Raw genomic sequence first — 26,739 nt, 5'->3', positions numbered from 1 at the left:
GAGGGCAGACACGCAGTGCTTTACATCGAGGACAGCGGCCATGATCCAAGAGAAGAATTGACAGTGATTTGTCACATTGATGCAAAGACACAGAATAGAATTCTAAAAAAAAAATTAAAATATTTGTTTTGTCTTGCTTTTTAATCCCAGTTGTTTATGTACAAATTATGGTGTCTAATGTGAAGTCTGTCTACTACTCTATTTCTGCCTCCTTGCTGCACTGCTTATGGGCATGAATGCAATGTAGTTTTAGCAGATAATAAACAATAAATAAAATATACAATGTTTATCTTGGAAAACACAGAAAAAATAGTCTAGAGCAAATCTTGATTTGTGGCTATGCCTAAGGCCTGGTTTTGTGTGTGTGTGTGTGTGTGTGTGTTTTTAAGAAACAAACTTTCTGACATGACTTTATGATGTCTCCCTCATAACGAGTCCGTTGGTACTATGATGCATGAGATTTACCCCCGCATCATCTCTGAAAACTGGCCTCTTTGGGAGTGTGACTACACGTCTTTGACCGCTTGACCAGATCACCCGCACCTTCAGCTCAGTAAATTCATCAGCGTTCAGAATGGCCACTTTGTTGTGGTGTTGGCCTGTCATATATTAGCTGCAGCGCCCAGGCCTGAGAACCAGTCCGCCTGCTGCTAGGCCACAGCCACCAGAGCCTCATAAAGCCTGTTTATAGATCTTTAGTCCTATGACAGGAGAGCCCAAACCAGAGTGCAGGAGAGCTTGTTTACGGTGCGGTGGTCTCATTCCAGCGTTCTGCTGCGATGAGCTGAGTGCTTCTGCAGGAGGCTGGTGGAGGTGCCCGCTACAGCTGCAGCTCAGCCTGGCGCCAACCCTGTGCCACACGCCCTGACAGCTTTATGTGCCAGTCAAGAGGAACGCTCTTCAGATCAGGGCTGGCTTCAGACAACATGGGCCTGACCAACATCAATGCGCCTTTTCCCCTTACACAAACCAGATTCTTAGAAACTCAGGGCTGGTTGGATTGAGTTTTACAGTGATTAATGTCTGTGTGGACTGTGCAAGTCAAGAGGCAGATTGTGCTTGGCAAGACAATTTGTTGACCGTTTCTTGTTTGTTACAGCTGAAATATGCATACAACTATTTATCTATACATAAAACTATTATATTTCATTATGGTAAATATAGCCTAATTAATTGAATGGTGCCCAAAGCTGTCAAATTAATACTTACCTGTCCATCCATCCACCGATACATATGTCATGCATGATGCATATAACATGCAGAATTAATAATAACCACAAAATATTGTTAATATATACAATGTAATATTTTATATAGCTTATATTGTAATAGCATTATTTATTTATTGTATTTAAATCACACATAAATCTGTATGGATGGATGCATAATAATTTATGCATCCATATTAGCTATGTATGATTAATGCATGTTATATATACACACAATAATCATATACAGGGATACATAAATTATTATGCATATATATATATATACAATAATTATATAAATAGCTAACATGGACCTATATGTATATATATACTGTATGTGTGTGTATACATATACCGTATATATACTGTATATATGCATGTATGTATATATATATATAATTAATATGAGACACGTTGTTCTTTTGAACTAAACTAACATTAGCCACCACAATTATCTTATTTAATGCTAATAGAAAGCCTAAAAAATATATTAATATATAAAATTATATAAATGCATTTCCCATTCATGACCTCTTATAATAAAAACAAATAATATAATGCTGTATAAGTGAAAAATAATAATAATCCAGGACACATCCGAGTAAGAAATGAGCTTTAGTATTTATTTTTCTAAAACAATTAAAACACATGCTATCTGTAGTGATATGGAATCCACCATTCCATGTAACGGTTGTACATAGATTGTTTTCATTATAACAATTTGAAAATGTTTCCCAGGGTTGAACCCAAAGTTGATCACATTTTGCCCTCATGTTCACTGAAATACCTGAGCGAATTAAAAATATGATTGGTCAAAGAAACTATTGAAATCTTTAGGCTGCATGATGAATATCAGTTCTATACAAGCCTTTGCTTATTCTTAAACCAACAATCAGCTCCAAACATTGTATCAACCAATCACGTGGCAAGGGCCCAAAACAATTCTTTCGCTGCTATAGTAAACAATAACCCACCCATTTCAATATTATTGTCAGTAATACCCTGAGCTTCTTGTGTAGACTTAACCTAGTTCCTGGGTCTAAGGCCAGCCGAATACAGTTCCAGCTTCTGGCTCTTCTCAGTGGCTCTGGGAGAAAATTGCTATTTTTTTAACTTGGAAACACCAGTGGCTGGCTGTGGATTTGGCCAGAACACAGACAGGCCTGCTTTCCATGAGACACTGTACGCTGCAGTTGTTCTGTGTTGAACTAATCTGTTTGGGCAAAGCCTAGAAATGCAGCACACATATTAGACTCAAGTGATACGATCAGGGCGCTTCTTTGAGACGGCTCACGTTTATAATTCTAAGCACAAATCTGAATGTAATGCGGAATACAACTAAATAAGGGGCTGTTATACTAGGGCATTCTACTGTAACGCATCTGCTCGGGTTCCACAGTTTATTTTGGGGAAATAATCTCAAGGCACAATAAGCTTTTTTTTTCTTTTTCGAAATGACTTATCCTTCTAAAAAGCACAAAGCGTCGTATGTGCTAGACCTGGACTTCGATCCTGTACAGCTCGTATTTAATCAAGTATCTCAATAACAATTACACATACACTTCTGAAACAAACAAACATATCTTACATATCTACAGTCAGATGCGTAATTGGTGCAATAACGTAACTAATACAACAGCAAGCATTCTTTGCGCTATATTACATATAGTATATCATTACCGGATATGGAGGCTATATTTAGACATGTTTATATAAATATAGATATACATAGATTTATATGTACATGGTTTATATTCAAACACTGCATAAAGCATGAAATAAATAAATCAAAGTGATTGAATCTTAAGGAGGATACGACTTGCGAAATAGAGATGCTGTATTAGATCTAAAATAAAAGCACTGAGTTCTACAAAATCAACAATCTGCAATATAATCTGAAGTATCAAAAAAGCCGCACCACATTTACCCTTGCAAAAATGTACAGTTTGGGAGTGCTGGAATGACTGTGGAGACGTGAGGGTGAATGGGTTGAATTAGGAGGTCTGCTGAGTCTGTTAGGTTGGGGATTGGGGTGTCGTGGTCAATTTCGGTGATCCTGCTATTTCACCTCCGAATGTCACTGATTTTAGAGTCTTCCTGCTCGGCAACGACGGCATCTAAACTGGCGCGTCGTGGGCCTTGGCTCCGACTCCTCGTGTGGGAACCGAACCCGACCTTGCCAGGTTTGTCCCGGTCTCCTTGTCGAGCGCCCTTGTGGTGCTCCCCCTCTGAATGAGAGGAAACCGCAGGACGTCGCTCAAGGACGCCCGGCGCTGGAGCGGCGGTGATAGACGAACAGAAGCTCAGGCTGTCGCACAGAGCGCCCCAGTTCTGCTCGCACTGCAGACGCACGCTTCGGGTAATGGCCTCCTTCACCTCCTCTCCACAGCTGAGCAAGATGTTCACCAGCTCAACGTACGGCCTAAGAGAGCAGGATGATAGCGGTCAGTCATGGTAAAAAAAAAGTAAGTTGTCTCTATTAAAAAAAAATAAAAAGCTGACGGAAAGGTCTCGAGTTTTTAACGCCGTTCCCAGTTGTGTTCATTATAGGCCAGTGCTGGAAAAAAGGTGCAAGACACTGCAATGACAGGTCATGTCACCATTCAGAGGACACACACTGACTTTTCATGAGAATGTTCAAAGACGTTTAACAGCTGCTCCTCGAGGCCGTCAGGCCGAATGAATAAACGAACTTTGTGCAAGTATTTTTAAATGGAAAAGTACATTAATTGCCTGGAAACACACCGCTAACCGAAAATGACACACTTGAATTTGATGTCATCAGACGGCATTTATTTAATAAACAAGCTCCCTGACTCACAAATTGTCGCGATTATTGATTATCTGATCGTGGTTATTCGATCTAAATCACAATTACTTGAGATAAAAGATGAACTGGAACAATTTAAACAATTACATTTTGCCATCAAAAAGAATGCTGGTAATCAACCAGTTTCGGGCCTTTTCACACATGCAGTCTTTACTGGTAAATTAGCAGTAAATTACCATAAAGAGATCATGTGTGAATAGGACCCTTTCCAAAAATACCGGTAAATCGGTTCAGGCAATTTACCAGTATGAGAAGTTGCAGCATTACCAGTAAATTACACGTATGATGAAGAATGAAGATTACCGATATGAGCACATATAAAGTCTGCTTTGGGCCAATCATAAATTTCTTATGGAGAAGACGCAATTACTCCGCACTATTTTCTAGGCAAGTTCTCCGCACTTTATGTAAATATATCCTAGATGGACATCTTCGACCGTTGGGCCGCGTCCCGCAGCTTTTTCAACGTGTCGCACTCGAGACCCAGCCTTCTTTTTCATTCATCAGTGGCTCTGCAGTTGGATACTGTAATTGAACAGATAGTGAAACTAAAGCTCTTCTCCTCATGCAGACGAATGAAGACAACGGTCTAAAGATCATTTCCGATGACTGACATCACAGAATTTAACGGGATTTTGGTGCTGATGTGTGAATGGCCTCTTACTGTTAAAAAGCCAGAACGCCATTGCTTGTGTGAACAGCATAATTGTGCATTTATCGGTTAAGTCATTCTGGTAATTTTACGGTAATTTACTGGGATTACTGTGTGAAAGTGGCAATTGAGTTTCATTATGACTTCCATTATATTTTTGACCAATTATATGTTTAAAACATATAATAGAAGTCAATGTGAACCAAAACAGTTTGGTTACCAACATTCTTTAAAATCCTTTCTTTTGTGTTCCACAGTATATATGAATGATTGTACTATATAACAAAAATGTATTTCTTATATTACAGAAATAAATCATATGTGCCAATTTTACTATATACTATATTTTAAAAAAAAACTTTTAAATAATGCATTAGGATTACACTGTAAATGACATGAACACAATAGAATAAATCGTTAATCGCGACAGAGTCGCAAACCTAAACAATACCGAAGCACAAAAAGAGGAAAGCATATAGTATGAGCAAAAGAGCAGGGAGATACGGAAAACTGATAAGCTGAGCGTGATACCTACCCTTTGGGAAATAGGTCTTGGAAATGTATCATCTCCACCATGACATTGACATTGTCTTTAGCAGCTGAGCAGAGGTTGTGTTTCATGTAGCATTCCCGTTGAAGCTGGAAGACCATCTCCTTTATGGTCAGGCATTTTCGGCTGATGCAGCTGAACTTGTGCCTTAAACCGTGAGCCATGCACCTTAAAGCATCCTTGATGAAGGACTTGCCCTGTGAGCATTTAAGACAAAGTCTTATCAGATCTGCAGTCATAAACAGCCTTTCTTTCTCTGTTCTAATAGGGCAAGTCTCTGTACAGACACACATCTTGAGACCGTATTACAAGTTTGAAACCCTCTGCTTCAAATCCACCTGCACCTGAGTCTGAGGTAGAGGTCTTCACGGGTCCACTTGGATCCGAAAACCCGAGGTGCGACCCGAGACCCGAGCGGGTTTGGGTCCAAAACTTCGATGAGTGCCTCAGACATGAGTCGGGTTTGGTATTTGTGGCCTCGGGTCTCAGGGTAAATTTAGAATAAATTAGCTATTTCCGAATGGAACCGAGAAGACTTGAATTATTTTAAACTCTTTCGGGCATTTAACAAAATTGTAATATTTAAAGTCCCACTGTAGTCAATAATTGTATCCCGTAAAACTAATCTTTAATCGCCAAAATTACATATTTAAGCGTTTTTTCCTGTGAAAAAGAATTCTTCATGCTTTAAAATAGCTTGAATGTAACTCTACACCCTTGCTTCATTTAGTATATGCGGATCTATGAATATGCTAATTAGCCCCACCTCCACTCACTAGCGCCAGCTCACAGATGAACTCAGCCAACTTACTGATAAACCTACTGGTAAACGCTGCACAATGGCATCTCTCTTTACAACGTCGGACACATAACGGTAATTAATATGATTATTAACCTTTTGCTTGACTTATACCTTTTGCTTGTTATAAACAGGTAATAATGTTGCTAATGTTACACAAACTATGTTCCCGTTCGCCATCTCAGTCTGCCTTCTAACAATTGTCAGAAACGCTTTGAACAACTCAGTGGAGAAAGGCATATAATTCATCATAACATCGTAAAATACATCATATACCCGCTATATTGCTAAATCTACCCAATTTTTCATATCAACAAAAAAATATACCGGGATAACCTGGCATCTCTCGAGAGTCCCCGGCTAGTTCGCTGTTAATAATATGCTAAAGCCAAAAAGGTAGTTTGTGACGTCAGAAACCGTGTTTTTAAGAAGAAAATATTGAACAATTGTGTTGACTTATGAATTTGCACATGGTTTGTCTTAAAGCATATTAAAAACACCACATAGACATAAACAACATTAAAAACGTAATTATCACCACAGGGGGATTTTAAAACAATTCTATGGCTCCGTTCACACCTGGAATTAAGATGCGTTTTGGTCGATCGATCGTGGACGACACTAAACACGGGTGTAAACGGGGTCTAAAACTTTTTGAGCTTGCCCACTTTCAATCACTTCCATAGGTATAGTCGAAAACGCATTTGATTGGATTGCTTTCGTATTGTAAACGCTTATGTGGTCGAATGTGTGACTGACCTAACGCGTAAACATTACGGGAAGCGCACTAGCCAGACGGGATTTATACTTTGTCGGCATACGTCGCCCACAGACCCTCCCCTTGAAGAAATCAGGATAGAAGTGGTTGAAAGTAGACAAAAAGAGACGGGAATGTCTCCCTCGTCCACTTGTGATCCGATCGACCAAAACGCATTTTAATACCAGGTGTAAACAGGGCCAATGGTTTTATTCTCTGAATCCGCTCTTCTACATGCAATGGACTCTTAAATGGTTTTTAAAAAAATGTATTTATGCACGTTGGGTTCGGGTAAGAAGTGATTCGTGTCTGGTACATATTTTAGGACCCGAGAAGACCTCTAGTCTGAGGGACATGAACCCCCTAAAGGGACATTACCTGCGAGTCGAACTTTCCAGCATTGTGCAGGAAGGTCATGCAGATTTCCTGGAGGCCCCGAATTTCACAGGAGTTGTTCTCGAAACACTCGAACACACCGCAGCCAACGTCTCCTGCGCTCACAAGACAGTGCTGGATCTCAGCTGTAGAGATTAGAACGAGAGAGCATGCCATTTAGAGCTAAACAAAGAATTTATATAAATGCAATGCAGATTAGAACTCGATTTTGGTCATCATATTCCAAAGCAATCACTACAACAGGTCTATATTTATGTAAGAAATAAAATTGCTTTAGAAATATACTTGACAACCTTTTATATCATGCACACACATGAACGCTGAGGCCTATTTTCGGGCTTTGTTTCTGCTGTGAAAATTGAAGAACTGTATTTAGGGGACAAATTTAGCAGAGAGAGCGCTGTGGTAATTAAGGTATGCTATTAAAGTCCATCAAACTGGGAGGCATCTTGCAGTAACTGCCTGAATGTGGGAAAGCAAGGTTAACCGTATATAGGGCAGGACGAGATTGCTTTTACCTTGCTGTGGAGATTAAAAAGGACTACTGAGTTTTAGGAAAATAGAGACTAGCAAATAGCACATGGAAATATGAAAATGAATTAGCCACTCTCCCACCAATTCCACTTATATCTGGAACGCACATTAAGCGTCTTTTGACTTATAATCAGAACTGATAATGGCAGTTCTGATTCACCAATAACTATAGTAATATTCAGTACAGTGTTTTTGCTAAACCGAGGCACAACACTTTACTTGCTAATTTAGAGAGTGTGAATGCTATGTGTTTGATACATTAGATCAATTCATGATAGATCAGATCAACTCACAAAAACAGACATTCAGTAATATTTTCATGACTTTATGATCAGATCAGCAGTTTTTTATCAAATTATAGTTTGAGATGTGTCTGTTAGTCGTGTCCTATTACAGAAGGAACAGCAGTAAGAGAAAGGCTGCCCGTCTGTCCTGCATTGAACTATATTCATTAAACATTTTAGTTGTACAACAGCAACCAGAGGGATAACAAACATTATATATATTGGCATTTGGCAATTGAAGGACTTTTATGATAAAATTAAGAAATACTCTGCTGTAATAAGAAACAAAATCATTTACTCTAATGCAAGGAAAATAGTTCATTCAACTTGTAAAATCGAAACCCCATTGTGTCAGTATAAAGCCAGAGCTAAAGGCAAAACAGTTCATGAAAAGTAAAAAAAAGCTCTGCAGCAATCCATTACAAATTGCACTTTAAAAAATGTTATTTCTAAGGATCTCACAAAGGCTACTTCAACCCTCATGCTTTTGTGCAAAGAGACGTTGATGATAAAATTTAAATACAGACTGATTGTTAGTCTTTCTCTAACATCACATTATTTGTGCCAATCTGACTGCCAAACACATTAAGTGAAACATCACTCTGATTTTCTTCAATCTCCTCTTCATGAGTACTAACATATTCTTACATATCCTAACTGAAATAGTATTTCTAATAAATAATTTACAGTATACCTAAATATTCTAATTTAAAGCGTATTCCAAAATATTTCACCTAAAGGTTCATGTTCAGTATTCCTAAAGTATAGTTTACAAAACAGTATATGAGAGTCTTGTATATGAATACTATCCAATATTGCCAGCTTTTGCATAATGTATTGCAATGGATCTGCTTTTATGGAGGTGCACAGGTAAAACGAGCTGTGGTCTTGTCTTGTGTTGGGAATGGACATGGATCTTGCGTGGTGGAATTACACGAACCTACTCTGAATCAGTCAGTCCTATGCGAAAGTTGTCAACCTCTGATCCCTGATTTGACAGCCTTATTTCATTGTCATGTATGGATGGGATTGAATCGCCCTGCTACCGTGAGAAAGGTTATAAGTGTGACCAACCTCTAGTGCAACACGTAAAGCCATTGCATCACTCAGATACACATTACAGGTTTAACTTGCTTGTCCGCGCAATGCAACAAAAGTTGCGCACGTCTATATGCTATTTGATGCTCTATATAGATATCACTTTGAATCGCCAATTAATAATAATACAAGCAGAGGATGTCGTGGGCAAACGCTCGAAAATAAGACACACACGCGAACCTGACAGTAATGTCACCGAATATCTTTGCATACCTTGTGCCATGCTATTAATAGTTTACGAAGATATTGGATTTCTCTACGTGTGCTACGGATTTACGAGATCTCGTCTTCCTGCGTAATCGGAAAACGTAGCGCAGCGCGTGATAAGATGTGCATTGGCCGGTTTTGCGCTTAAATCGCGCGCAGCTCGCACGTGCCCGCACACACAAGAAGACTCACTTTCGGGCTGTGATCACAGCTTCACAACACTTGCATTCTCTTACCTGTATTTTGTAAGGAGAGACGTCCCTTCTGACTGGCCGGTTTCTCGGGGTGACTCTCGTGAACATCAACATTATCCGTTCCTACCACTTCCCCCAAGACGGAGACAAGTAGCAAGGCTAGTGTACATTTGATCAACATTTCTACGCTCAGTTTTCTCGATAAATAACGACAGGCTGTCAGCCTGGGATCTGGTGTGGATACTGGTCGAGGTGACAGAGAGAGCGTGTGAGAGTGGAAACGGGATGGATGCTGGATATATTTCCTAGAGTCCGGGTGTCAATTTGGATGAAGGAGTTAAGCAGGTGTTGTCAGTCGTGCTTCCCGACCAATCAGAGACGCAGACCACCACGTCCAAGTTTTAGGGGTGTGTCTGGCGAAAGTTGTCTCTACTTGCCATAAACTAAGCTTGTAAAATGTGTAAGAGTGGGTTGGTATTTACTCTACAAGTGCTTATGAGGCATCAGACTGTTGTAAGGACAAGAACATTCGAGTCTTCAGTCAATCATTATAGTATATTAATACTGAAATTGATCGACAAGAAAATGTAGGCTACAGGCCTATTAAATGTTGCATTTACAATCCATGAATTTCTAATAAATCAAGCTATAAAGTGTACTATGATAGGACAGGCTATACAAATTTTTTTTTATATGCACACTAATACTATTCGTTACCATTAAATAAATATGATAAAACTGAAATAAAAATGTTTATTATTGTTTTGGCTCTGATTGGAATTTCATATTTAATATTTAAGCTTAAGAGTTTGTAGACTACTTCCATTCTGCATATGAGCATTAAATAGATTGCAACTATAATTTTGATCGACTTTTTATAAATTATTTGGATAGAGTATCAGGTATTAACACATTCATGGAATAAACTAAAAAAAAGTCTGCTTCAAACTATTTACATAACATACACCATGTGTTACAATAAATTCAAACATTTGGAATAAGGAAACATTATACAAAATATTCAGTAATCTTAATATACATCAAGGAGATGTATAAAGGAATAAGATATCAGGATTCTCAACACCCGGGGCATTGACAGGAAATGGCATGCACTGTTCTTACTGCTGGTATATTGGTGACCCAGCAGATGAACATGAAAAAGGACATAATGATAATGTGACTTTTTACATTGCAGTTTTTGAAAACTCAGTCGACAGAGCTAATTATATAGTCCCCCTGTCACAATGTGCCAACTCCACACAGTGCAGAAAATGGGACAAATTTGCTAATGGATGGCAGGGATTGCATCATTCAAACCACCCCCTCTAGGCAGCTGCCATACTTAGACAAAGCAACACAAAAGGCATATAGACATGTGTGCATATCAGACCCTGACGCACACATACACAGCATGTAGACACACAATTGAATCAAGGCATAATTGTAATTGAGCCTCATTTTATAATGATTCCAATGAAGTTCATAGCAATTAATGTTTTCGCTATAGCAAATCACCTACTCTTCTCATTATACAATTTTGAGAATTACACAGAACACATCTATCTTGATTTACTCTTGACTATGGTTTTCGGCAATACACTAATGGGATCCACTACAAGTCATGCAAATTTATAGCAAATGAGAAACAGGTCTCAAAACAGATGCAGGCCATCCTCGTGGATGTGGGACTAAGAAACTGTGAATATGGGAATTTTATGTTACAAATACTTATGATTTAATTAGAGCTACTTAATCCAATAGTATCCTATATTTAAATTTCACTATTAACTATATGAAAATATGTTAAGCAACTTGTATAATATATATATATATATATAATTATATAATATATATAATATAATATATAATAAAAAATATTATATTTTTATTATATATATATATATATATATATATATATATATATATTATACAAGCTGCTTAACATATTTTCATGAGTTTCAAATTAATAAGTTATGACATGTTTTTACATTGCTTTAACTCATCAAAATAAGTTAAACAAGATTCAACTAATTTTCTAGTCAGTTTAATGTAATTTAAGTTGAAATGACTTAAACATCCAAGTTGATTGTACTTAAAAATGTAAGGCAGCTACTTTTTTACAGTGATATAATAAAAATAGGTCTGTTAAAAAAAGCAATAATAAACCAAATGATTATGAGACACTATTTCTTCTCTCATGTTACAATTGCATTTCACGTCTCATATATGACTAGTTAGAATTGGTACTTTATATTTAAATAAAAATTAAATATTATTATTAAAGCTCTCAGGCCAACAAGTGCAATAGCACAGTTTCTAAATAATTACTGGTCCCTATGGTGACTATATAGCATAAGGAATTAATTTATGCAATAAATAAGTAATAACATAAAAACGATATTCGTTCGTTTTAAGCATTAAATGTTTCAACGGTTTGCCATACTGAGAATTGAAATGGTTTCTTGTGCGGCCACCCGTAGGCGAAAAATAGATGAACAGCAATGAAGCTGCAGACAAATATTTGGTCAACATACTCTCGCGCTGAGAGGAGAATAAAACATGGTTAGACTGTCGAAGTTTTTATAGCCTATTAAGCACTTCAAATACAGTTGGCAAGATTATTCACAACAGAACGCCTGTAAATTAAAATCTGGTATTTCAGTTCTCTAAGCTTTGCTTTCCAGGAAATGAAAGAGCGAATGGTTTTGTGGCTTCAAGAGGTGAACAACATACTCCGCCATATGAGGGATGTATGGCATTTAGGAGAGACTCGGTGTGCTTTACCTATTTGGTCCGGTGGTTTAGCTTATGCCTACTCGCAGCATGGACTGAATCAGGGATTCAGGGTCTGTAAGAAAGCCAGCCCATGATGCGCGCACACCCACGGTGTCCACCAATCAGCGCGCGCACACAGACCGCAACCTCGTAATGACGCGTGTCACCACAGACGACTGGCCGAAAAGGTTTACCCGTATATTTTGTACTTTTGAGATGCCTAAAAGCGTGTCTCATAGAGAGAGCGAGCGCACCGCGGCAGCCTGAAATGTGCTATTACCGAACTAAAAGATAACCTATATTTATTTTAATGCCGTTTCAACGTGACGTCTACATCATAATTTAAAAGAAGAGGTGCAGTCATCTGGCATTATCAGATGGCTCTCAATAATTAAAGGCAATCACATCCGCATAAACGGGGATGAAGCTGACCATAAGCATGCATAAAATACATAAACATCTCTCAGGAGGGTCTTTAATCATGCTGTAATTTATGTCTTGCGTTCGCTCACTGTGTTGCTGGAAAATGCCAGCCTTGCTCACAGATTGCATGAGGCTGTCAGCAAGAGTGCTTATTAATTCCCTCTTGGCAGTGACGGTCTGTTAAAATGTGAGCTATCATATTGAAATGCATCAATTTCTGTTTTGCTTAGCTTGCTAATCCCTTCGGTCCATCATCATTTTGGACTAGTGCTACATCTCCAAAATGAAAGGCTCCATCTTCTAATTCGGTGGTGACTTTTTTAATAAGCGATTTCTACAATCTACTTCATAACGTGCTTCTGAGCACTCTCACATCATGATGATTGGGTGTTACTGATAAGAGAACGTGCCATCTCGGATATCTTAAACGTAGAGGGCCATTAATCCCACATTCCAGGGGGCTCAGAGTGATCCCAGGTGAAATGGAGAGGGCCCAGGATGCCTAGTGAGTTGGAAGCAGAGAAGGGTGCTCGGCGCGAAGGAGACCAGGAATGTCCGAGCTTCTTCCAGGAACCGTGACGGTGGAGAAAAAGATATGTGTGCATCAGCAGGTCATAAAGCTCTCTCTACTATGCTGGAAAGACTCACTATGTCTTTGCAACATGAAAGCGTACTCTTGCTGCGTAAACTCACCTGACTCGTGAAAAGAGCGTTTTTACAAGCCCAGTACAATGCGCCAAAAATGCACTTTCATTCCAAACGTGAAAATAGTGCCTTGGACCCCAGCTTTTACTGGCCTCGAACAATGTGCTATTATAGAGTGTTTTTTTATGCTGTGATTTATATTGCAGCAGTGTTGGCAGATTACAGCCAAGCCCTCCAGCTCATTACAGTCCGTGTGGCTTTCCCACTGCTGCACAATAGACTCAGTGATGCTGCCATGTGACCCTTTACCTCGCTTGCACTGACGATCAGGAGAGGGGTTGATGTCATCCGCTTTTGGAACGCTCCCGGACGGACACACTCTCGGTGTGGGAGGCGGGACAACGATGCGGCCGGAAACAATGGGAACCTGGAAAATGAGATGGGCCGATTCGGGTCAGTGTCATGAATTACGGAAAGGCTTTTGTTATGTAAGGCAAGACTTGGATTTCAGTGTGTTTCGTAGATTTGATCCCACAACACTGCCCCTAAAGGATGCTAAATTTATCGTCGTGGAGGTCCAAAGACAACAAGCCAACGCACTGTGACACACTTACTCCTCATTAGAGATGAATAGCACATTGTGGTTGGTCTGAGATCTCGGAGGATCATTAAAACCTTTCCTCAATGCTGTATTTACTAGTTGTCAATCAAGAGAAGATTGTGTGCCTCGTGACCCACATTCGCTGCTGTCAACCATCGGATGGGGAAATAATTGGCAATGCTCAGGAAAGAGCATGTAAGACTGAAGAGTTTCTCACTCTATCTCTTTGTCTTTGAGACCATGCTTTGTTCACATTTGCCTGCAGATATGAATCCCAATAGGAATGAATGTTTGAATACTTAACAGGTTATAACATATGCTAAAAGTCTTTTTCATTTTCTACCAAACTACATATACAGCCTTCTTATCCACCTTATTTTTGGACACGAAAGTACGTCTCGGACACGAAACTTTCTGTGAGAGTGAGAGACTTACAATTGGGATTAACCACTACACTGTAAACAATGATTTTTTTTTTCAAAGTTGAAAATACAAAAAAAATACTATTTCAGTTATTCTACTTCAAAATGTCATGTTTATTTCAATGTATCTGCTGTGTCTCTAGTTTCTAGTGAAAATAGTTTCTACACCAATTGTTTTAATGTATAGGTACATAAAGGAAGGTTAGCCATGAAACTCTATTCACGTTCGGATTGGTTTATCAAACGTAATGTTCCGAGCCAAATTATTTCAAGTATTTTTAATCAAATACCTATAACCTACTACATGCATCAAACGAATGCACTATGCATGCAATGCGATTTATCTTTCTATCGTGTAGAATTGTGTGATAAAAACTCACAAATGCGAGGAATAAAATCAGAATTGTGAGATATATAGCCACAAATCTGACTTCTTTTCTCAGGAAAGCAGATGACACAGGAAGCCTCGCACATTCAAGTTACAAATGGCTGTGTCCATTCTTACGTTAAAAATAAGGCGGATAACAAAGATACAAATATCTAGATCAGTCATCACATAATTTACTACACAGCACAAGCTGATTGGCCTCTGCAGATCGTATAGCCAATGAGATTGCTTGCTCAACATTTAAATAGCCTGGTTCAGTGCGCTATCAAAGTTCGTCTGAAATCCTCCACCTCCTCCAGCTCCACCTGCCTAGATCTGCTACGGGATTTATGTAGGGGAGAGCGGGGCACAACCTAACGCATTTTGGTTTTGGCTCAATTATTTAAAAAATAATTAGGTTAGATTAATCTTTTTTTTTACACAAGAAACATACACATCTCTGCTACAAATGAACACTTAAAGTTTTTTTCTAGGACCTTCCATTTTCGTACAGTTGCACTGAAAGTGACAGAAGTGCAAATGTTACAATTTACCCCATATGCGGGGTTAGTTGTAACAGATGGAGGGGTTAGTTGTAACACTTGTGTGTAACACACATAATTCAGTACTATTTTATCTGTATATTTAGATATTGTTTGTACATATGTATAGATAGATATCCATAGATCCATCCCTCATCCAATCATCCTTCTATTATGGATCAATATCACGGATAGAGATATAGGAAAGGGCTGAACAGTTTTGCATGCAAAATTATTATTATTATTAATAGTAACAGTAATAATAATAAAAACAAGCTTAAAATCACATTTTAACGTGTTTATTACATGAAAACAGGCAATATTTTTAATAAATAAACAAGTGATCAATATAGTAAACAAATCCCATAGCCTACAATATTGTGAACACTTGGCGGCTTAGTTGTAACACTGTGCTACAACTAACCCCGCTGTGTAAAAAATATTTTAAACCTAGCTAACAGTTGCTAGGAGTTGCTGACATGTTTCAAAATGGTGCCATGTTTTAGCCAACAAGACAGTGATTAAGGCAATATAAAGTTAGATTTGGTGACGTACACACACAACTCAGAAACAGGAAAATACGTATGATGAAAAAAAATACTTAGATGGTGTCAAAACACTCTTTGTCCCGTATCTTCACAAAATATTACCAAAACTTTTCACAAATCCACGGGAGACCGTCTTCTGGCAGCGAGAGAAAAAGAGCGTAAACACAACCCGCGTGACCCTGAGTAAGTACGTAAAAGGTCCGTGTTACATTTAGCCCCGCGTTAGGTTGTGCCCCGCGCTCCCCTATGCCTATTCATGCAGCAGCATAAACGCTCACAGAAGCGTGTCTATTGGTGGTAGAAAGTCCATATTGCTCTGCAGCAGTGTGCATAACAGATTAGTCTGTCAATACCAAATACATTAACATTGTGATATTAACATGTTAAAACTATTTCCGAGAGATGTTATGATTGATCTACAGTTTCATAAAACAGCTATAAAGAGATCATTCCAGAGGTGGTTAGAAGAAATAATTGCACCATACAATTTCCTTGACTAGTGGCAATGGTGTGGGTCATGCATTTGCTCATTTGTGTGTATGCAGACACATGAATGCCTCATCTGCAGCCATTGCCTATGTGACTGGGAGCATGCGATCGCATGAAGCCTGAGGGAGGGGGGCTTTCTGACCCTGCCTGAGGCAGAGGAAGGGCAGCAGCAGACACCCACTTTACTCGACTTCCCGCCTGGATCCTTGGGGAGGAGGCTTAACGGGGGGCTCAATCAGCTTACAGGCCTTTTGTTGAGCAGCAGTGCTCTCACTCATACCTTCCCCCGCTCACAATTCTTCTGTAAACATCAATGATTGATCTGCCATCTCTGTTCGGAGGGTTTATGTCAATCTAATAGCACACTTTGAGTAAACATGGCTTAGTTGTACCTCACCAGCAGGTAGTTTACTGTTAGATAAAGATGGGAAAATGTTAACATAGAAGGATAAATGTGTCCTTTCTCTTTCAGAGTTAGTTCACCCAGAAATTCTGTCATCATTTACTCACCCTCATGTTGTTCCAAATCTGTATGACTTTCTTTCTTCTGTGGAACACAAAAGAAGATATTTTCAAGCTGAGAAAATAATGTTTTTGACAAAGATTTCGTGAATCAAAACATAGATTTAGTAAATCGAGTCCATCAACACCCCCAAAGCTTGCACATTCATATACCTCTTTGTGGGTTCAACATTTTTCTCTGTAACATTAGACAGTTTTGATTTACATGCTGTTGAATGTTTGGTGATAAAATAACAATGTTAGCCACTTGTGCGTAAGCAACTTCTATTCGCGCCTTCTGGTTAATGCAGATCTTCTTCATCGCTTGTTTTTGGATCCGGAGATGCTGAACTATTTCAGTAACAGCACCCCCTACCATATGACAGTGGAAACATATAGGCCGCATTTACCATAGACAGTATATAAGATGGACATAGCGACCCCATAGATTTCAACTTAGAAAAGTGAAGCCCATTTGAAGCACTCACTTCCTGATCGCCAGGCGTACTGCGGCGCAGGCTCAAACTGAGCTTGACGACGTAGATGTGACGTGAGCAACGTGTCTGACAGTTGTCAGTCTTCTAGTAGATGTGCCGAGAGAAATCTGAATCATTCCCTTCCGAATCTCGCAGAGACGGAGAGTGTGAGTATTAGCTGTGAGCTAGCAGCAGGATCAACTTTATCACTCTCTATGGGCTTCTCCCTTGACTTTATCAGATTTATGCCTCCACGTCCCCCCGATTGCTTGCGAGCTTCTCCGCCTGTCTGTACGGTAATTTCTCGACGGTGCGACAGAGAGTCGCATTGTTATGACGCAATCGTTAGCCTATTTTTACAAAAACGGCTTCTACGGGGCCATAACGTAAGATACAAAGTAATGGAGCCTTTTATACATTGTCGCGTTTATTTAGAAATAAATTTGTTTTAGAGAAACAATCCCCCCCCCCCTCCGTTTTCAATAATAACATCGTGCACACAACATCGTTTTCAAAAAAGTTGTCATGTACATCGACCCGCATGAATACGCCGCCATCATTACTATGCCAAACCTATGGGCGGCAGTGTAGGGAGAAGGATCAGAATCAGAATCAGAATAGGAATCAGAATCCTCAGAATTGACAAAAACGAATAACACGAGCGACTTCCTGTTCACGGCGCTCACATGACGTTGAGCATTTTCTGGCGCATAATGTGACGTTTGAGAACCCAAAACCCTGTTTCTCCCAGTTGACATGGCAACACATAACCGGCGTTATCAGAAATCTCCACTTTGGCTGGAGTTTTTAGAAATAATCGCTTTCTGTGATAAAAACTGGGTTTTCGTGTAAATTAGAGGCCAGACCGCAGGGAAATATCTACGTCTTCCCTTCGTGTAAACAGGGCCATAGATTGCGGGAAGAACTTGTCAATGGTGGGAAAAGAGCTAAGAAATGTCTGAGTGTTTTTTTGTACAAACAATGGAGATTAATGGCAACCCAAATGGTATATGAATATTGTTCAAAATGTCTTTTTTATTAATCTTCCAAAGAAGAAAGAAAGTCATGCAAGTTTGGAACAGTATGAGGGTGAGTAAACGATGACAGAATGTTCATTTTTGGAAGAACTGTCCCTTTAACTGTAAGTACAGACAATAGGAAGTGTATGTGAAAGTACATTGTCAGTTGCATACTTTGATCATACAGACAGGCAATTAAAGATGAAAATACTTATCTTATAATTTCATTCTAATCACGGTAGCTGAAATACAGTATATGTGTCTGTTTAGGTCTATTTTTGTCTCCGTGAAATAACATTTTGTAATTCCAGCCCAGAAATTCAAAACTTGACTTCAAGATTTTTTTTCTTCACTCTCAGAACAAACATACCCTTGTTTGCCTCCTTGTTAAAAAAAAATTGTTTTTCATTTGCCTGGCTTTATCATTTGAATACTGTGTAAAAGTAGGCCTGCGACCAAAGAAAACTACTGAAACATTGCCTATTGAAGTTTAGCAATAAATTCTGTGAAATCGTAAATCATGACTTATTTTAAGCCAATCCCACTGTGCCGCTGACGTTTCCAATGAAATGTATCACATATTTAACACATTTAGATTTAATAAAGTCATATTATTATACAAAAGCTTGAAAAAAATACTGTGTGAAAAGTGCATATTACTTGTCCTGCTTCTCTCCTATTGAATGCTGGCACAATCCTTACATTTCACATCAGCTTTTCAGACTCGAAGGTTTTCAAAAATGTTTTCCACACAGACTTGCAATTTCATAATGGACGGGAATGTATCAAATGTGCCAATTTGTGACGGTTGAAATGTCCTGATAAGGGTTCAGACTAGTTCTGTAATGATAGGTCATTCATTTCCAACCTGATTCAGAAATGCATCGCAAGACACCCTAATAATAACAGCTCAAAACTATGGCATCTTTACTTCAATGGTGGTGATGCTTGAGGAAACAGACTCTATAATCTTGATCTCCCGGACCTTTGTTTTTCTTTTCTCCCTTTGTCTGTTGGCACATTTTGAATTGTTCCGAAGGCAGAAAGCTTGGACTTTGTGACAGGTATAAAGATCCCAGAGAGGCGAGCCTCCAGCGGACTTCCAAAAGCTACCTCATAATTATGGCATCCAAGATGCTTCTGACACTTCTGTCTCCTTCCTTCCCCCCCTAACCCTACAGCCATCTCCAGTCTTCACTGATCACAGAATATGCCAGTATAGGAGCAAAAGTTGTGCAAGTGTGGAATCTTCTATGTGGTTTATTCATAGTATTCATAATGAAAAAATCAAGACAGACTCCTCTTTCACAGTAGTTACTAACTATGAACATGACACGTGACAAAGAGAAGTCATGATGAAGGACAACTCTGATATCAGATGCCACATGAATCAAGCAGAGCAAGTACTGACATGCCAAAGCCACTTAGCTTCCTGACCTAGAGGTGAAAGTTCACCATCTATCATCGCTTCCTGAGGAAAGCTTACATTGGAGGTCTTAACCTGCCATGAGCGGATCACAGGACTACACATTCATTCTCACAACGACATGGCCTTGTGAAACGCTTACTCAAGCTATGTCAGGATTCATGTCAGCAATGGAGACTGCAAAGCATTTAATGCTTCCAATTGCTCTTAACATGTTTGGTTGTAACAATTTATTGATTCTTTTTGTACTTTTATACAATGAATATTTTTTCAATGTGAATTGATGAGATTTTCTATAACATCAATAAGAATTATAATACGAACTACTACTTACAACACGTTATTTTAAACAGTTCAGTACATTGATTTAAAGGTAGGGTAAGACATTTATTTTATAAACACTTTTTGTTATACTGGTTGAAACTCTCTTCACATCCTGATAGCAGTCAATAATAGAAGTGGCCTAAAAATAAAAAAATGTACATACTGTATATCTTCTGTGGAAGTCTCGGGACAAAATAAAAAGTTCGTCCAATCATTGCATTCGGTCCAATACGATGTCCTACCTGCCTATCAGTGCATGTATTTTCATACCTCCGAGGCTCCGCCCTTGCTCGCGCAGTTTCATGAGGATATACTGAGTTATAGACAGTCACCGAGCGCCAAAAACAAGCAGCAGCCGCCTTTTAGATTTCCTCCTGAACCAAAACAACAAGCTTATGCTGTTCACACCATTTCATAACCGTAATTAAGAGATGGCAACCAGTGACGTTTATGCCCTTGTCATCAGACTCTGATTTACAGTAGGCCTATGTGTTTCTATGTCAACACAATCAACGCCGAAATGATTCTGCAGCAGTCAGGCGGCACAAGAAGAGCTCTGCAAGTTGTTTACGTTCATTATTATTGTAATTTTATGTGGTTTGAGACATGAGGTAATTTAACGCTGTTTCTTTGCAGACTCTGCTGTGTGTGTTCATTACTATTGCTGCTAGCCTCTATGCAATTGCCCATCCTTAAATCAGCGATTCTTGTAAGCTGAATGAGTTTGATTCACTAAAAAGGACCGGCTCATTTGAGTAATTTGTTCTGTTATCGAGCTACACTGTTCACTCGCACTGTTGTTATCTGTTGTAATTTTAAAAAATGGTTTCCCAAACCTATTTTATGCTGCAAAATGTCTTTAAATGTGTTTCAAGTTGTAGCATCTAAATTACCTAATTTTATTCGAGTCAAAATGATTACTGATTCAACCTGACTAGACTACTAGGTAACGCTAAAGGATCACACCATTCACACCATAGCCATAAAGATAACGATAACTATATTAGCTATATATATTAAAATTCTCGAGTTCTTTAAAGGAGGACGGATTCTGACTAGCCGCCAGTGTTGTTGTTTTTTGTTCGTCAGCCGGAAAAAAATAGTTCTGAAAGTGATTCCAACCATATTTTTTTCTGTCATTATAGCTGTGGTGTGAATGCTGCTATTTATTTATAAAGTTTTTTTTTTTATTATTTGTATTAAATCTTTGTCATTATCATTATCATCCTTAACTCAAGTAAATCCCTTATTATTATTATTATTTAAATAAAAACTTATTATGTTTCTTGTTTTGTTGTCTCTTCCTGTGTACATTCATCTATCTCTCTCTATTTTCTCATTCGCTGTGGGTGTCCAGTGTGCTATGGAAGGGGACACGTCAGAAACATGCATAGCAGTGAGAAATATGTGGTAATTATTATCTTCAGGATGGCCATCTGTCATCTCTTCCCCTCCAGCTATTTGCTGCTCCTACATTCTTGGTGCTGTAAAGCTGGCTGAGAGAAGACAGTTGTTGGGGTTCAAGTTGGCTGGAGAACGGTGGTGTGGGCAAAAGCATCTGACCGACGCTGGTGGTGGTAATGAGGGGGATGTGATGGCGTTGAGTGTGATAGTGAACAGACCTCAGCTTTTACCAAGATTGTCTTCTGACTTGCTTCTCATTTTACTGTCACTGTTTTTCCTCTCTTCCCTTTGTAGCTTGTAGATTTTCCATTGTTTCATTCACTTACAAGAGCTGCAACAAATTATCTCCTCACAACATGAATGACAGGATACCTTCAAAATCAGCACGCAACACTCATGAGAGTCTTGGTGGCATTTAGTCCAAACAATGTGACTTGACTATCAAAAGCTTATGGTGAGTGACACAGTATCCATGCAGACTGATTCTGGAAGAAATTGAAGGCTTAACTAATGCCTTTAAAGTTCAGATTGAGCACAGATTGAGCTTGTGCATTCATTGTTTCTGAATGGTTCTCGGTAGGACAAGTTTCCATGTTCTATATTTTGGGTGGAGGAAATATGACGTCACCATGCTAAGTGCATACCTGCGTACTTGTTTTATTGTTTTTTTTGTTTTTGTTTTTTTAAATCTAGCTGCTATGTAGTTGTTGAGTGCTGTTGCAAAGTAATGCTTATCAGGGCGGTTCTAGGAACTAACTAATTACTTTTGTGTTTTGCTGGAAAGCAGTAAAACAAGATTTATAAGACACCAGATTTCAACCATATTATTTACATGACTAAAGTAGCCCAAAAAAGTGTGATTCCTGGAAAGCTGAAGATGCATTAAGTTGATCAAAGTGACATTGACTTTTACATTGATTTATATTTCAAATAAATGTTGTTCTTTTACTTTCTTTTACTTTCTATTCCCCAAAGAATTCTGGGGGAAAAAAATAAACAGTTTCCACCAAAATATGAAGCACAACTGTTTTCAACATTAACAATAAGAAATGTTTCTTGAGGAGCAAATAAGCATCATGTGAATCTGAAGATTGAATGATTGTGTGTCATTTTCCTTCTCCGAACACTAGACCCAGACGTTGATTTTTTTGCAGGGCTGCTTTCAAACCTCAGCTGTGTTTGAGTAACAGATGGTTTAATTAGAAAGGGCAGATTTCTCAGATGTAAGTTATGGGTGTCTGTGCAGCCTGTAGTATTTGAACCTATTCCCCACGGTCTCATATGAGAGATCAACGGTCCACAGATGTGGCTTTTCAAGTTATACAAGAGCCCAGTGATTCTGAATGATATTTTATTGACTTATGAAACAGTCATGTCAACAGAGTCCTCTCAGGCTGCAGAGAGGCTCTAGACCCATAAACCAAAGGCGCACAGATGCTATGTTGTGTTTGTATGTGTGCGCATTATGAGAGAGTGAAAGCACTGAGTCACCAGTTAGCGTCGAGATCATGTCACCCTTCACTGTGTTAAATAGAGACGTGTGACACGTTCTTCTTCGAAGTTAGGCCTGCTTTTCCAGGAATGTTTGGGAGTAAGTCACTTGATTTAAGTGCACTGGCTGCCAGGTTCTTACATACCGAGGCATCAGTTCACCAAACGTAGCTAACTCATCTCTGGTCCAAATAGGCCAACTCAGAATGACTTATGATATACTGTCTCGTCATTCATGTAAAATTAGCCTTTAGCACTTATTCATGCCATCTCAGTGAGTGAAGTATTTTGATATGAAAAGTCAGCCAAGCCAGAGGGTGTGAAATGAAAGGCATTGGTCAACTCTGCATATTACAGGAGAAAATCTCTCATTTTATCATTTCTGACTCATTTGTAGAGTTTGACTCTTGGGACAGGAATCCATTGAGTCACAGTGAGTCGTTCTAATTCAGACTATAAAGAAAGGCATTCAGTCGAGTACTGTACTTAGTGACACTTTAAACCTTTTCTTTGAATTCAAACTTAGGTTTTAATTAGTTTTGCTGTAATTGAACAGACTGACACTGGAAAATGTGCACATTGTATGCTTTTGGTCAGCCTTATGTTTTTACAGAACTCTCATCCATATGCCTGGGCCTTTACAAAAATGAACAATGTTAACCATACTTTTTCTGAAATATAGTTTTAGTACATATAGTATAAACCATACTTTCTTGCTAATGTTTCTGCAATTATTAATGGTTTGTATTATCATCACCATTATTTGGTGGGATTAAAAGCTAATTTGCATGCAGTTTAAAGGGATAGTTCATCCATAAATAAAAATTCTGTCATTAATTAATCACCCTCATGTCGTTCCAAACCTGTAAGACTTTTGTTCATCTTTGGAACAAAAATGAAGATCTTTTTAATGAAATCTAATAGAGATTTATGTCCCTTTTATTGACAGCTACGCAACTACCACTTTCAAGTAGAATGGTAATAGAGACATAATTAAAATAATCCATGGGGCTCCAGTGGTTTAACCTCAATTTTATGAAGCAGCACGAGTGCTTCGTTTGCGCAAAAAAACAAAAACACACAATTTTCCATTTTATTTACAATCTCGAATGCATGTTCACCACGAAGCATGCGTGTTGTGTTGAAGCGGGAGCAGACGTTGTTGCTTGAATGCGCATCACAGATTGAAATTTTGTAAATAGAGTGGTAAATTATGTTTTTTTGCCCAAACAAAGCACTTTCGTTGCTTCATAAAATTGAGGTTAAACCACTGGAGTCACATGGATTACTTTAATGATGTCTTTACTACCTTTCTGTGGCTTGAAAATGGTAGTTGCGTAGCTGTCAATGGAGGGACAGAAAACTCTCAGATTTCATTAAAAATATCTTAATTTGTGCTCAAAAGATGAACGAAAGTCTTATGGGTTTGGAACTACATGAGGGTAAGTAATTAATTAAAGACAGAATTGTTCATTTTTTGGGTGAACTAACCTCTAATAACTGACCAGAACATCCTACAAAACAAAATACAACTCAATTGTCCAAAAGACGTCATCCTCTGGTTGCAGCTCGTGTCACTTGCTGCTAAACCACCTGGAATGTAAGTGGTACAGCTCTCACGTCTCCACCTCTGCTCAGCATTCCCATGCAAAACTGGACTGCAAAGTGGATGCAGAAAGAGAAGAGCCAGAACCACCACATAAATGGAAGCAAATACATGGAGTGCCTGAGGTTTCTTAAGTGGCCAGATTTTATGAGTAAATGATTAATTCCTCACATTTGGACACTTTTGCCTTTCCACAGCAACATATTTGCAGGCTAGACAGCTGGTACCAATTTTTGTACCCTAGTCGCTTCAAGGTCCAAGTGCATGTGTGTGTGTCTAGTGGCTCATTGTTGCAGTAATTCAGTCCTTTCTCTCACGGGTCACGGCTAAGTTATTAATAGTTCTGTTTTCCTCTCTGTATTTTTAGTCACGCTTACATCTCTGGGTCATTGAAGTTTTGTGTGTGTCAGACTCACAGCTGCTGATTGTTGGTCTCCAGTCTCTTGTGACACACTGCATCTTCACACCGATGCCATGTCCTGCTCCAACCGTAGTTTGAGGAACTCCTGCTCTTCACCACTAAGCCATAATCACATATAATAGAACCACACATAATATAATCACATAATCACCTTTTGAGTGTTGAGTTAGGATTTAACTTAATTTTAAAAAGAAAAGTCTGGATTTTATTGAAATTGCCAAAATGAAAACACACACACAAAAAAAAAAAAAAAAAAAACTCTACAAAACAGCCGAATGGTCAATAAATCTTGATTTAACGGTCTCATCTCTCTGTCTCTTTACCAAAAGACATGTATTTTTGCACATTGGATCAAGTATTTATAGCTTTGATGTAAGTCCAGATGACTGAGGAGACACATGGCTGATCACATAAATTCTGAGTGTTGTACTACCGTAACTTGTCAAACCAGTGATAAATCACATTTCCATAAACAGTAGCTCTGCTCCAAAACTCTCCTTTTCAGAATCTCTTTTTCCATCTAAACAATGTCGCCTCACACATATCCTTCATGATAAAAGCAATCCCATAATGCAATGTAATGTTCTCAGTGAAGAGAAATCCAAGATGCTGAAGGTGTCAGGATTCAGAGAAGGGAGGACCCAGGCGCAGAATGAACAGGGAGTGATATTTATTGATAGACAAGACACGGGCAGGAACAGTCCAAACAATAGGGCAGGGCACACAGCTGGAGAACAGGTAGGTTGAGGGCACAACTAGAGAACAGGCTGGTCAGGGATGAGACAGACTCCAGGCTCTTCGGCAACAGTGGAAACTTGACAGAAGCGCAAGGAACCAGAGGCTTGGCATAGGTGAGATGAAACAGCACTAGAGTGGCTCGCCAGGATAGGAGTCTCGATGACCAGGGAAGAACAGGATGCAGGGAAGGAACCAACACATGACAAACACACAACAAGAGATAAATAAAAAACTGACAACTATGACTAGAAAAACAAAATAGACTAAATAATAACTGGAGGTAGCAAAAAGGGAAAATAAAGTAAATAAAAGAAATCATTTCTCAAAATAAGTAACTGGTACTTACAAACAAAAGAAATGAAACAATACTGCAACCTTGCAGAGAACTAAAGAAAAGAAAAAAAAAGATTACTTAAAAAATAAAGCGAAGTCACAAACAAGGCTTGAGGGAACTAGAAGTAAATAAGGACTAGAACTAGACTAAAAACACAGGAACAAAGAAACTAGGGATGGGTGACCCGAAACTGACGTTCCGAAGCTTTTCGAGATCCCGAAGCGCAGATGTTTCGAAACACTGATCCGAAGCTTCGAGTGTTTCACAAGTGTTTCACCAGGTGGCATGGTCCGCCGAATCAGCGTTTGATTGACAGGGTTGGGGACAGACCACACAATCGCACATCTGTATAAAAGTGAAGTCAACGCATCTTGATTTTGAGATAGGCCTAGCGGATTTTTGGTGATATAGGCCTAGTGACATAGTGCGAGTTAGCTATAAGCTATAGGCTTACATTTAAATTTACACAACACATTGACTGATAGGCTAGAGACAGAGTATAGCCTATATAGTGACACATCAATAGATAGATATAAATATAGACAGCTATAGATTAATATATATATATATATAGATTATAGATATCCTACATGTATACATAGATAGATTATAGATGCATATCTAGGTACATAGATAGATTATAGATACATGTCTATATAGATAGATTCATATAGATAG

General features: G+C 38.7%; 1 protein-coding gene across 1 annotated transcript; it reads right to left on the bottom strand.

The window, feature by feature from the left end:
* Positions 1–1,811: 1,811 nt before the first annotated feature.
* On the bottom strand, positions 1,812–9,852 carry stc2a (stanniocalcin 2a). Its single transcript, XM_079631020.1, has 4 exons — positions 9,552–9,852; positions 7,175–7,317; positions 5,226–5,437; positions 1,812–3,630 (listed from the first exon to the last, which is right to left on the bottom strand). Exons 1-4 carry the CDS (start codon positions 9,688–9,690, stop codon positions 3,273–3,275), a joined length of 852 nt encoding a protein of 283 aa, XP_079487146.1. The 5' UTR covers positions 9,691–9,852; the 3' UTR covers positions 1,812–3,272.
* Positions 9,853–26,739: the final 16,887 nt, after the last annotated feature.

This window comes from Phoxinus phoxinus, assembly GCF_949152265.1.
Source record: "Phoxinus phoxinus genome assembly, chromosome: 12".
NCBI classification, from domain to species: domain Eukaryota; kingdom Metazoa; phylum Chordata; class Actinopteri; order Cypriniformes; family Leuciscidae; genus Phoxinus; species Phoxinus phoxinus.
Note: the sequence above shows the minus strand (reverse complement) of the source record. Positions and strands in the feature narration are given on the sequence as shown.